General features: G+C 46.1%; 1 protein-coding gene and 2 non-coding genes across 3 annotated transcripts in view; all 3 read right to left on the reverse strand.

Moving 5' to 3' along the window:
• Window positions 1-3,537: 3,537 nt before the first annotated feature.
• The window catches only part of atg16l1 (ATG16 autophagy related 16-like 1 (S. cerevisiae)), an 18,862-nt gene continuing 9,182 nt past the window's right edge, over window positions 3,538-13,217 (reverse strand). The window contains exons 12-21 of the mRNA XM_046073507.1: window positions 12,800-12,902; window positions 11,451-11,556; window positions 11,043-11,113; window positions 10,894-10,965; window positions 9,052-9,172; window positions 8,863-8,968; window positions 8,279-8,428; window positions 8,127-8,174; window positions 7,531-7,632; window positions 3,538-4,037 (exon numbers count right to left, since the gene is read on the reverse strand). Coding sequence (XP_045929463.1) covers window positions 3,944-4,037; window positions 7,531-7,632; window positions 8,127-8,174; window positions 8,279-8,428; window positions 8,863-8,968; window positions 9,052-9,172; window positions 10,894-10,965; window positions 11,043-11,113; window positions 11,451-11,556; window positions 12,800-12,902 — 973 coding nt within the window. The 3' untranslated portion in view covers window positions 3,538-3,943. The remainder of the gene's footprint in view (window positions 4,038-7,530; window positions 7,633-8,126; window positions 8,175-8,278; window positions 8,429-8,862; window positions 8,969-9,051; window positions 9,173-10,893; window positions 10,966-11,042; window positions 11,114-11,450; window positions 11,557-12,799; window positions 12,903-13,217) is intronic.
• Window positions 10,357-10,636, reverse strand: LOC123986697. The gene has a single exon (XR_006828956.1). It is a non-coding gene; the product is annotated as a small Cajal body-specific RNA 6 (non-coding RNA).
• Window positions 11,646-11,916, reverse strand: LOC123986695. Its single transcript, XR_006828954.1, has one exon. It is a non-coding gene; the product is annotated as a small Cajal body-specific RNA 6 (non-coding RNA).

Consider the following 13,217-nt stretch of genomic DNA (forward strand, 5'->3'; position numbering starts at 1 on the left):
AGTTATGTTCTCTGATGAATTTCCTTTGGAAATCAAGGTCCCAGAGTCTGGAGGAAGAGAGGAGAGGCACAGAATCCACGTTGCTTGAAGTCCAGTGTGAAGTTTCCACAGTCAGTGATGGTTTGGGTGCCATGTCATCTGCTGGTGTTGGTCCACTGTGTTTTCTGAGGTCCAAGGTCAACGCAGCCGAAGTTTTAGAGCACTTCATGCTTCCTGTTGCTGACCAACTTTATGGAGATGCAGATTTCATTTTCCAACAGGACTTGGCACCTGCATACAGTGCCAAAGCTACCAGTACCTGGTTTAAGGACCATGGTATCCCTGTTCTTAATTGGCCAGCAAACTGGCCTGACCTTAACCCTATAGAAAATCTATGGGGTATTGTGAAGAGGAAGATGTGATACGCCAGACCCAACAATGCAGAAGAGCTGAAGGCCACTATCAGAGCAACCTGGGCTCTCATAACACCTGAGCAGTGCCACAGACTGATGGACTCCATGCCACGCCGCAGTGCTGCAGTAATTCAGGCAAAAGGAGCCTCAACTAAGTATTGAGTTCTGTACATGTTCATACTTTTCAGTTGGCCAACATTTCTAAAAATCCTTTTTTATTTTGGTCTTAAGTAATATTCTGATTTTCGGAGATACTGGATTTGGGATTTTCGTTAGTTGTCAGTTATAATCATCACAATTAAATGAACTAAACATTTGAAATATATCAGTCTGTGTGTAATGAATTAATATAATATCCAAGTTTCACTTTTTGATTGGAATTACTGAAATAAATCAACTTTTTGATGATATTCTAATTATATGACCAGCACCTGTATATAGTATGTGTGAATATGTCCTCGGGATATGGACGGCCGGTATGTGTGTATATATAGACTACTACAGTAGGAGTAGTGTATACATGTTAATATTGTTGCATCACATGCGATCAGGAGTCTAAGTCCCTGCTGAGACGATAAGTTCCTCAGTCAGACTCAGCAGTCTGTCTGCTGACATAAGCAGCTCACACACACACACACACCTTTATATAATTAAGTTATTGACCAATCAAACTACATCCAGCTGGCTGGAGTCTGAAAGACAAATAAAAGCAGCTGCTTCCCATCAAGAGGAACATGTTTCTGTGAACTACATTATTTAGTCATTAACTGAGGGGTCATATGTTCTGATGCCAATTTAAATTCTGTTTTAATGATGTGGACATTAATGATCGAAGTGGTTTTTCAATTCTGGAAGTTTTACTCAAAACGTTCACATCCAACAAGCATCAGGGGTCTCATTTATAAACAGTATATAAACAGGCTGGAAACGTGCCGACGCCACTTCCCAAGCAAAGGTTGTGATCTATAAAAAACAAAGTTGACGGGAGAATGTGCGTCCTGTAAGTAACCTCTGAATCATGCCTACGCACATGAAGAGGATAAATGAGAAACTGTTTGAAGTGAACAGGCCTACTGCTGTGTAAAATATGTTGAAATATTACCTCTGAGTATTACAGGTCTAAAGCCTTTCTAAAAAATCAGACACTCGTTTGATTGATTTTCCCTGAAGTGCACAATAAAAAAAAAAAACTAGTTTAAGATAATTTGCGGCGCAGAAAAAGAACCATGACTGAGGATCAAACACAAACGGAGATTTTGTTTCTGCAAAAGAACACCTCAAATATGTTGGACACTTTAATCAGGAATCAGATTAATTACTTGTATGAAATACAATTTATTCTCATAAATAAAGGTGAACAGGAGGACAAATTATATTTAAATTGATGCTGTTTTCAACGCGTCAGTCGAGCAAATACGAGTGAATATTTTCATGTATTGTTCTCACATGTTCCTTATAGAGCTAAACGCTGAGCGCAGCGTCTGGATGTGATGCGCTGCTTCTGAAAACAATAACACTATTTTAATGTCATTTACAACAAGTCACAGGCACATTTCTTTTAACTCGTCGGCAGCCTCGTTAAGTGAGTGGGCTGTAAATACATGTTTAAACACAGGTGGAATGCATTTGCTTTACTCTCTTTTCAAACAGGGGGATCCAAATTAATACCTATGTTATACCGTCTTGCGTGTGCCCCCCTCCGGTTAGTGACGTCATTACTCAAGTGGGAGGCCCCTTCCTGCAGATCGGTTATAAAGGGGTGGAGCTCCGGTGTTGCATGAAAGCGCGTTTTTTCACCCACCAAACAGCTTCACTAAAAGGAACGTCAGTGTCACCGAGTTAAATCTCGTTTTGAAGCTTCTCTGTCAGAATTTGCCTCCTTTTCTTCCTGCAGTCAGGACGTATTAATATTAATTATCACTGACCATTTAAAGGCAACTATGGGCGTTTGAAGGGTCGGACATGGAGCTCCCTCACACGCGCGACACTTCAAGTTGATTGTGTACGCACAGTTTTATAAATCTGAATATATTTTGCCGTGCGCCATTTTTGGCTTTTGGGCGCACGTACACTTTTAGTGAGGTTTCTACGCAGTTTTATAAATGAGACCGCAGGTGATTTTCACCCGAGCCCACAGAGGTACCTGAATGCACCACTGATCAGAACTGAAATTAAATGAGCTTCCTCTAAAACACTTCTTTACACCCTGACGTAGTCTCCAAAGTCCTCTGAGAAAACAGGTGCATCCTTCCCACATCTATGCTGAATGTGGCTTTTTAAGTCTGATTTCTGTAATTTAATTATTATAATTTTATCTTTAACTTCCTGTATAGCTGAGTTATGTCGTTTTATCTATAAATCTGAGTATGTACATATATATATTACAAACAAAATGAATAAAATAAATAAATCATGTTGTAGACCATCAGATTGATCTCGGGACCCGTCAGGACCCTGAGGCGGGGAACGACTGATCTAAATATTTACGGACATACCATGTTGACGTTATCCAACGAAGGTTAAAATCAAGGGCAACTGGACTCGGTTGAAGATACTGGAAGACGTTTCGTCCCTCATCCTTACAATGCTGTCCTTTCATCACTCAAACCTAACCTATTGGCCTCAGGTGAAGATACCAACGATGGTCGTTCAGTCTTGGCCACAGGTAGTCTTAACGACTGTCGTCACAGCAACCAGGAACACTAACGAACCAGCGGTATCCATGACCCGGGCCAACGACCCCACTGAGGTTAAATAGCTGAGTTTCCCTGCCAGTCAGTCAGAACTGAAGAAGTCCTTTGGATGAGGGACGAAACGTCTTCCAGTATCTTCAACCAAGTCCAGTTGCCCTTGATTTTAACCTTCGTTGGATAACTATGACCTTCATAGACATGTTGACGTTAGCTCATCTCAGCTTCAGTTCATTCACAGTGCTGCAGATTTATACTTCTGATCAGAACCAACTACACGTCGCCGTGACGCAGACCGCAACAACTGATTGGTCGGCTTGGTAGCATCACATTTCCTCCTAGTCCATCAGGAAAGTAAAAAAAACACGCGGGACACGCAGCGGAAAAGTAAACCCAAACACATTTCTCCAAGAAAAATCAGCATCCAAACAGTTGTAGAGATAAATATCAACAAGTATTATTCTCATTTTATTCTTGTTGCACAGATATTCTGCGCACGCACACACACACACGCAGTCCTGACGGTGGAGTCGTGTTTTCATTCATCTTTCCGCGGCAGACTGTTAATAAAGACACTTATTAACTCCTGAATCTTCTTTTACTTCCTGCTGGACCGAGTTCCTGTCTCAGCAAACTGAATTAAAACCACTCTGGATCTTCTGGAACATTAAAAGTTTCTGAACACAAAACATAAACATTCAGTTTTTGTGTTGAACACGTCGACAGGCAGTCGGACAGACGTCAAAAGTCAGTTGCTGATTTCAGCTTCATCCACTACGTCATCGTCCAACACACAACGTCCACCTGATCTTCAGCGTCCCCTGCTGTCCACGTCGTCATGCTGTCACACAGTTCAGCCAATCACATGTCAGACCACAGGATGGCCTTGCTGCCCTTCTCCACGCTGGCGACGTACGCTCCTGAAGGTGACCAGGACACCGAGTTGATGGCAGAGCTGCAAACACAAACAGGTTACTGTGTATGTGACTGCTGCAAGTTAGTGAAGAACAAAATCTTTCTTTAAACCACAGCCTGGCAAGAGGAGGACGTCCCCTTGAGGGAAGGGATAAACGGGAATAAGCAGAAGATATACTTTATTTAATCCCGCAAGGGGAAACTCAGCGTTTTCACTCTGTTATTATGTTAGTATTTACACACTGGTCTGAAACACACATACACACACACACACAGGACCCATAGCAACACACGGAGGGATGTCAGAGTGAGGTGGATTAATGAGACATAACATATGAGACAATACAACAAAACAAATACAAACATTTCATGGTGGGAAGCAGGGCAGCCAGGAAAACACATAGGGCCATGGTGAAAGCAGTGAGGAACACAACGTAGAAGTTAAAACAAGTTTTCTAAGTGGATCAGGAAAAAAAAAAAAAAGTCACTTCTGGAAAAAAAAAAAAATGTCTTCAAGAGATTTCCTGAAAGCAGATATGGAGATGAAAGAATCTAGTTTTAAAACCTTTTTAATGTCATTTCAGTCCATGGCTGCTGCATGTTAGAACGAGGAGCCACCAAAGGGCCCCGTTTGCCTTCAGGACATTTAACTGTATTAGGCTGGAGGAGGAGCGGTCTGCCCGAGTAGGGTTTTTAAGTGTGGCCATGCAGTGTTGTATGGGGGACTTACAGCAAATCTGATAGCAGAAATTTACACAACGTCTAAGCTGTTCCAAAGTGCTCTTACGGGGCTAATCTGTAAATTGTGTCGCCGTCATCTACCTTGACCGTTGATTTGCCAAGCCTGAGTGAAGGAGGAGCGGTGTCCGTACAGAAATCCCAGTCTAGATTTGACTTTTCGTTGTTATTTTGTGACATGATGTGTACAAAAAGCACCAACAACACAAAAACCCCCAGGTAGCAAGTGACAGCTTCAAGCACTGTACCATCATGAGTAGTGACAGGACCAGGGGGGACAAGAGGCTTCCTTCTGAAACACATAAACTTAGTTTTAGAGTGACGGTGTGTTCAGTGTTGTTAAAGCTGTCCTCAATAGGGCTGCAACTAATGATTATTTTCATAGTCGAATAATCCGTTAATAATTTATTCGATTTTTGGCTCCCCCTAACCCCAATTAAACCATTTAACTAATTAAATATATTTCAAGTGAATCACTGATCTCCAACACACACAGCCTAACAAGCTAACATTACCATTAAGTGAACGAGGTTTATTATTCAGAATAAACACCAGGGGGAAACCAGGGAAGACGACAAGACTGCGTCGGCTCCTCCTGTAATTACGGATTTATACAAACTAACTGTTTAACAAAGATTTTTGCTTTGGAACTATATAAAATCAAAGCAAATTAAAAGCAAGTACTAAAACCACAACTGTACACCAACAATGTCTATTTAGAATAAAGCAACAGCCCCTTTCATACTACTGCTGTACGAGCCAGATGTTCCTTGATGTACTTTAAAACCATTCCTCATTACTAATCATTTTTTTAAAGCTGGGTCTCAGACCCAGTAGTAAACAACCAGAAATGTTCCTAATAAGAAGATTGCTCTCTCTCTCCCTTTAACGGTAACGATCTGTAACGACGCGTCGACAATGAAATTTCATGTCAAAGGATTTTTACAGTAGTCGTCGATTACGTCGACTAATCGTTGCAGCCCTAGTCCTGAATGGTGTTTGGAACAGAATCCCAGCACAGACCTACTGAATACAAAACTGTGTCATCAGCATACAGGTGAATGAATGAACTTACAACAGCAGGGCTCGACAATCACGATGGCCCGGGGCAAGTAAAAACTAACGTCTGGACTTTTGGCCTGATCGGGTCAGAGCAAAAACATCAGTATTAGAATATCAAAAATCACATTAGCAACTCAACATCCCGCAGTTGAGTTGCAGCTCTCGGCACACACCGCTAGCCAATCAAGAGTAGTAGTGACGTGACGAGCGGTTGCCAGCAGGGGGCGACTCCACCGGCTGCAGAAAGAAGTGTGATTGTATAGAATTCTGAGAAAATGTTTCTACTTGTCAGCTGATTTATTCCCTCAGTAAACACTTTCCTGATGAGTTTATGGTCTCAGTCGCTAGTTTCAAGTCTTCTTCAACACAGCATGATGTTCATTTAGTAAATTATGGTCCCATTTAGAGGAACAGAGACCGGGAAGCAGGGGAGGCTTCAGGGCGGGGCTACAAACTGATTGACAAGTCGCTACCATGGCAACCTTCCACAACATAAGGATTTGCGCTGTAGACCCACACACAGCAGATCTCAGGTCTGTTTTGATCTGCAGAAAACTGCTTTTACATGAGCAGAAATCAGTGAAGGTAAAATCGTTTGTACGTGATGTGCGGTTAGAGACAAAATCCCTGTTCGGACCAGGGTATCCCAGAACAGGATCAGGGCAGAGGACAGTCAGCAGATTACATTCATCTCGTCTTTTAATACCACATGAAGCCAACTGGATCAGATTATAAAGCAACTGCCTGAGGTGAGAAATATGAGGGTGACAGACTGTTGGATCCACTGTTTATAAGAAAAAGCAGCTCAGGTGAGGAGTTTCACAATAAGAGTCACCTGCAGCTCTTCATCCAACAGCTCCATCACCCTTCGTTATATTTCAAACTGGGGAAAAAAAGCACCTGCATACACAAAGCCAGGGGCCCAATCTCAATGTCCCCCCTAAACCCTTACAGACTTAACTGGCGTCAGCTGGGGAGAGACTGAGAACAAGAGGCTGTGAGGCTATGAGGCCCCCCCCAGACTATTTTTGGTCAAAACAGCATCATTAAGCAAAAACTAAAGTAAATAGTCGAATAAACTGGCTGTAATCGGGTGCCTGGGCAATAAAACTATAATGATAACAAATGTTCAATATATCGCCAGTAAATGATTTAATTCATTTGAATCTAGGGCTGCAGCTAAAGATGATTTTAGTATTTGAAGCTTCGATAGATTATTTCAACAATTCATCGATGCGTCGTTTAAGAAGTACTCTTGCTTGGCGGCGGCACCAAAAATCTGCCTTTAAACTAAAAACATTCCATTTATCCTGATAATTATGGACCTCGAATGGAACGAAATGTTTTTATGGCGTTAAGATTTGCTGCGTTCATCAGATGTCTTCAATCCATGCAACCTTTATTTTCTGGCCACGGTAGCGGACTCACTGGGAACGCGCTCCAAAGTCTGAGACTGGGCTGCGACCATGTGATGCACCTTGAGATTTAATGAGATTACAATATGAAACCAAAGCAGCAGGAAGTGGTTGGTGTGGCGTCCACATGGCGTTAACACCGTTCTGCTCTATGTGGAGAGTAATCTGATTACTACTACGGAACGGGAGTGTTCCTGTCACTTCCTGTCTGTGGCGCTCAGCAGCGAGCCCATTGGTCCCTTACTGAAGGCTTCAACACACCTCACAGATATATGGTCCGTTTCTATCTGAAGGTTCTGAGATCAGTCTGGTTCTTACTTGTGGTTTCGGTCCAGAGTTCGGTCCACTTTCCCAGTCAGGACGTTCCAGATGTACAGAGCGCCATCAGCTGATCCTCCGGCCACGTAGCTGCCGTCAGGACTGAACAACACAAATGGTAACAGGTCACTGGAGGTCAGCACAGACTCCACACAGAAAATACAGACTTTAGTAAGAAGAGGAGCGCACTGCTTTATTCCTGCATATATAACAACCAGAAAGCTGAACGTACACAGCATGTCTGAGCTCACCTGTCCAGGTGACAGACAGGACTGTTCATGTCGCCTTTTGTGATTTACAGCTTTTTACAGAACAACAGAAAACATGAGGACCAGCTCCTTTCTGTACAGGGTGGTGATGGAGCAGTGGATAAGACACATGGCCTTTGGGGTGAGAGACCCGGGTTCAATTCCCCACTGTGATGTGTCCCTGAGCGCTTAACCCCTCGTTGCTCCAGGAGGCGTGAGACCTCTGACATAAATATCAATTTGGCTAGATGAGTAAATGTATTATTAGAATTCTAAAGAATTATCTCTAGTCTTATTCCTGAAATCTGCAGCCGTTTGACAATGAAAAGATTTAATCATTGAACTCACCTGAAGGTGACCCTGGTCCAGTCGGCTCCACACTTGAAGCCCTGAGCACTAAAAACAAACACACACAGTTTATACACCACACACACACCCACGCACACACCCACCCCGCGTCCAGCACAAGAGGAGCAGCAGGAGGAAGAGGAGCAGCTCACCTTAACGTCTGCCTGACGGCGTTGGTGCGCAGGTCAATGATCTTCACCTGGTCGTCTCTGGAGCAGGTGAGCAGCTCGGTGCGGTCGTGGTTCAGGTCCAGAGACGTCACCCGACCCTGCAGCTCCAGCTCCAGGACTATACTCTCCGCTCTGACACAGAGACAGAGTTAAACGCTCAGCGAGCTCAGCAGTGTGAGCGTTAACCTGGCTGCTGGGGAGATTCAGTCTTCACACATTTTTACATCTAGTTTAAATCTAACGGACGACCTCCGCAGAGGGAGCAAAGTCTGCAGACCCGACACCGTCCGTCTGAACCCCCTCAGTCTGCAGACCTGACATTTTTCTGTCGAGTCCAGAGTCCAACAAGCGTCCTGCTGGGAGACGGACCTTCAGTCCCGTTATTTAAATAGAACTGTAGTTCTGCCGTCTCTTCTTCGCTCTTTCACACCTGAACGCTGACTCCACGTTCACGGCCCTGATTTAAAAGTTCAGGTGTTCTAAGATCTGTGGCACCTGTGTGGCAATGGATAAGACTGAATGGGCTTCACCCTCCTTGTTTCTCACCTGGTGGACGCGTCACTCACCTGATATCCCAGAACCGAACCTTCTTATCAAAGTGTCCGCTCATGACGCACTGCTCCGTGCACACGATGTCATTACAGCTGGAACCAGCAAACACCGTCTTCATACCTGCACAGGTGAGACAGCAGGTGATGATCCGCTCACAGACATAGCTGCTCTGTCACACCTGTTAAAACTGTCCAATCACGTACAGACTTTGCTGCGGAGGTCCCACAGTTTGAGCGTTCGATCGTAGCTCCCAGAGACGATCCGGGCGTTGTCCAATAGGAAGCGAGCTGACAGCACTTTCCCACTGTGACCCGTCAAGGTGTGCTGGAGGGAGAAAACACCCACACACACACCCACACACACCCCATTAAGGTCAGCGATGCTCACCTGTAACCAGCAGGCTTCGCCACAACATTTGACACATGACTTTGTAAGCTGTGAAAATGTGATGAGCAGTAAACAAGGCGTTGGAGACGGATCGACGTGTTACAAGCTGACAGAAACCTGGCGTCTCCACCCGGCTAAAGTGTCCCTGTATTCTGCTCTGGACCTGCTCGGATCAGACTCTCAGCTCCGGTTCTGCTCTGCAGCATCTAGTCTGCCTCACGCTTCCTCAGTCTCCGATCCCTTCAACCAATAAATATTCCTCTTATCCAACTCCTCCCTCTTTCAGCCCTGCAGGCTCTACTACGTTGGCTGCAGGGCTCGGACGATTTGTAAGTTACGTAAATACAAATTAGTCGTTAGATTAATCGAGTTGAAAAATAATCGTGATGCGCGGCACTAAATTCAATCTAGAATTGTTTGTGGTTGAAAGCTTTCTGCTGCTCGCACAAAGTTTCCAACGGACGATGTTCTTTGCATCTTAAGGTCTTTTCACAAGGGAAGCGACACTCCGCCTCCACGCTCTATAGATAGTAACCACGGCAACGGCTTCTGTTCGCCACTGTATTCCTTCGTAGCCTAGCATAGTAATGTTAGTTGATAGGCTATATTATTATTATAGCTGATAAATGTTGTCATGCCAACGCCCTCCCGTAACTGTTCAGTGAACACATATTTCAGGGAAGTCACGGGCGGCGAGGATCAGTGTCTCATCCAGCTTCTTTTTGTGCTGCGCGTTGCGTATAGATCGTTAAAGTCAATTCAACTTTGGCAGGGGCGGCGGGCGTGTGCGTGAGACGAGCACGACCGCAACAGTTTGACGGGAACACGGCCACTTGTCGCTTCGCCTGTCGCAATGGCTGCGCCTCCCTTCCTATACTTTATTACTACGAGGCGCGGATATCGCGTTACTGGGAATAGTAATAAAACTGTTTTGGAAATAGATATCGGATGATCGATGGATAGAACACATGCCTTTGGTGAAGGAGACGCAGGTTTGATTCCCGCTACAACTGAGCCCGCCCCCTCGTTGCTCCGGAGGCGCGTGACCTATCAGACGTAAGGCGCTCTAGATAAAAGCTCGGCTACACGAGGAAATGTAAATGTATGAAACTCGAGTCTCTGGTCTCAGGAGAAGAGTGAGATCAGCACTCAGGCCCCGCCTCCTCAGCCTGACGCTCCATGCTGATTGGTTCTGTTGGATGTCAATCATCATCATCACCGTGAGCCTGTAGGATCTCTGTACAGACTCACACTGTGATGTCACATCCTGTCTGTCAGCAGCTGCTGGGACCACCAATGCACCACTGGAGCATGATGGGAGCAAAGAGCAGGGGCTGCTGGGAGCTAAAATGGCCGATCGGGGGACCCGAGATTCAGACCTTTTACATCACATCACTGACCAGAAGACTGGCGAGAAGCCTGATTGGTCGTTAAGTGCTGAGGTCATTTAATTTGAACATGTGATCGCGTGGGACGGCAGTGGTGGATTCTGGGTCAGTAAACTCCATCTTTGGGTTTTAAGCTGAACGACGTTTCACAAACCAGCTGGACGTTATTTAAATGTTGAACGCCTTCTTTCTTCACCATCGCTCTCACAGCACTCCTGCAGACAGGAAACGGTTCTCAGAAAGACTTCCTGTCTGCAGGTGAAGACTCACCCTCAGTCTGTAGTCGTCTACGGTCCAGATCCGACTGGCAAAGTCATTGGAGGCAGCCAGCAGGTAGGAGCCCTGCAGAGACCACGTGTTAGTTAGCGTTCCACTGAGAACCAGCAGCTCACAAGGTCACAGAGTCTAAACGGACTTACGGCGCTGTCGAACTCGATGCTGGTGATCCCAGCGTTGCTGCCCGTGAGAGCTCCTTTAGGCTCGCAGCGACCTGCACACAGAGTACACACAGTACACGTCAGAAACACACAGTACACATGAGTAACAGGAGTAGCTACAGTCGCTCTGGATCAGAGGCGGGCGGCGGCTGCTGCAGCTGACTGAATCAGGCGAACGCTGTCTGACAACACGTGATCACAGAGCTCCTGATGACACCTTCCTGTCTCAGTTATCTTCTTCTGTTTGTTTCACATCAGAGTTATAACATGTTTCTGATCGGTCACCTGCTAGAACTCCGGCCCTTCATGTGACCGCTGAGCCTGATCCACCGTTTACGTTTAAGACATCGTCCAGGAGACAAGCATGAAACCGTTTTAGAAAGAACTCACCGGCGACCACCTCCCACAGCTTCACCCTGCGGTCCATCCCTCCCGTGGCGAGAAGACGAGAGCCGGGGCTGAACCTCACAGCGTTCACCTCGCCATCGTGGGCTTCCTGTGCGCGCACACACACACACACACACACACACACACACAGTTCAACTCTGAGCAAATGGAAATGTCCCAGCATGCAACTGTTCTTTTGGTCTCAGGTTGAAAACTGGAAATCAGCTCCCTCCTCCTCCTCAGCCTGGCGCTCCGTGCTGATTGGTTCTGTTGGATGTCAATCACCGTGAGCCTGTAGGATCTCTGCACAGACTCACTCTGTGATGTCACATCCTGTCTGTCAGCAGCTGCTGGGACCACCACTGCACCACTAGAGCATGATGGGAGCTGAGAGCAGGGGCTGCTGGGAGCCAGAGGGCAGCAGGAGAGGATTGTGGGTAATCAGACCTTTTACTGCTCATCACTGACCAATGAGGTTTCACCTGTTAATGTTTCCTGTAAGGCGACACGCGGCAGCACAAACGCCGTTTCTCACTTTACAGATTCTGAGCTGCTTTTGTTTCAGACTCGTGGGAAAAAGTCTGAAACACATTCGGTTGTTTGTTTTACTGCAGCTTTCTGCAAAGCGTTAGCTATTTAATGCTACATGGCGTCCTGCTGTCACACCCAAATATGGTCATTTCCTTTGTACAAGCAACCAACTGTGAAAGTACAGAGGCGGATTTAAGCTAAGCGTGAAATCTGATTGGCTAGTGTTGATTTCTGACAATGTGAATGGTTTAGACGAGTCAGCTGACACTAGAATGGGGGTAAAATGTTACGCGTGCGGCTGTTAACCAATCCGGTTTCTAAACCCTTTGATATTTGTAGAGGCTCTAGGCGGGGCCGTCCTCTCGCTCCTCTCCTGTGTATTCTCGCCATTGAGCGTCCGGCTACGGCTCTTAGATCGCGCCCCAATATCTGAGGCATCAAAACAGATCAGCTGGACCATGGAATTGCCCTCTTTGCTGATGATGTGATTTTGTTTCTTACTGATTTGCACAATTTCATACCTGCGCTCTTGAATCTAATTAATGGTTTTGGGTGTTTTCGGGATGTAAATCAGTCTGTAAAGTGAGGCTCACATTCATCGATCCAACGCGTCACGGCCGCTAGTGAATCTTCATTCAAAGCTTGGAGCACTTCCTGTCGGCTCTGAGGCACTGCGAGGCTACCCAGACGACCAATCACCGTTCTTACGGCCGCGTCGCCTCAACTTGTAGTTAACATTTCTGAGGAGGTGCACGTCAGGCGACGGCGTCGGCGTCGGCTTAACATGCTCCGCCCTCTGGTGAGAAAGCTTTTATACTTACAAACACATGCAGCGCCGTCGACGGGACTCGAACCTCCGCACACACTCCAGACGGGGCGTCAGGGTTCTCAGGGGAGGAGCTGAAGGAGTTTGCATGTCGACGCCTGCTGAGGAGAAGGAGCACAGTCAGCAACAGGAGAAGGAGCACAGGAGGAGGGGCCACAGTCTGCTAACAAGAGGAGGAGGAGCCACAGTCTGCTAACAAGAGGAGGAGGAGCCACAGTCTGCTAACAAGAGGAGGAGGAGCCACAGTCTGCTAACAAGAGGAGGAGGAGCCACAGTCTGCTAACAAGAGGAGGAGGAGCCACAGTCTGCTAACAAGAGGAGGAGGAGCCACAGTCTGCTAACAAGAGGAGGAGGAGCCACAGTCTGCTAACAAGAGGAGGAGGAGGAGGAGCCACAGTCTGCTAACAAGAGGA

Source organism: Micropterus dolomieu, linkage group LG17 (genome assembly GCF_021292245.1).
Source record: "Micropterus dolomieu isolate WLL.071019.BEF.003 ecotype Adirondacks linkage group LG17, ASM2129224v1, whole genome shotgun sequence".
Taxonomy (NCBI): domain Eukaryota; kingdom Metazoa; phylum Chordata; class Actinopteri; order Centrarchiformes; family Centrarchidae; genus Micropterus; species Micropterus dolomieu.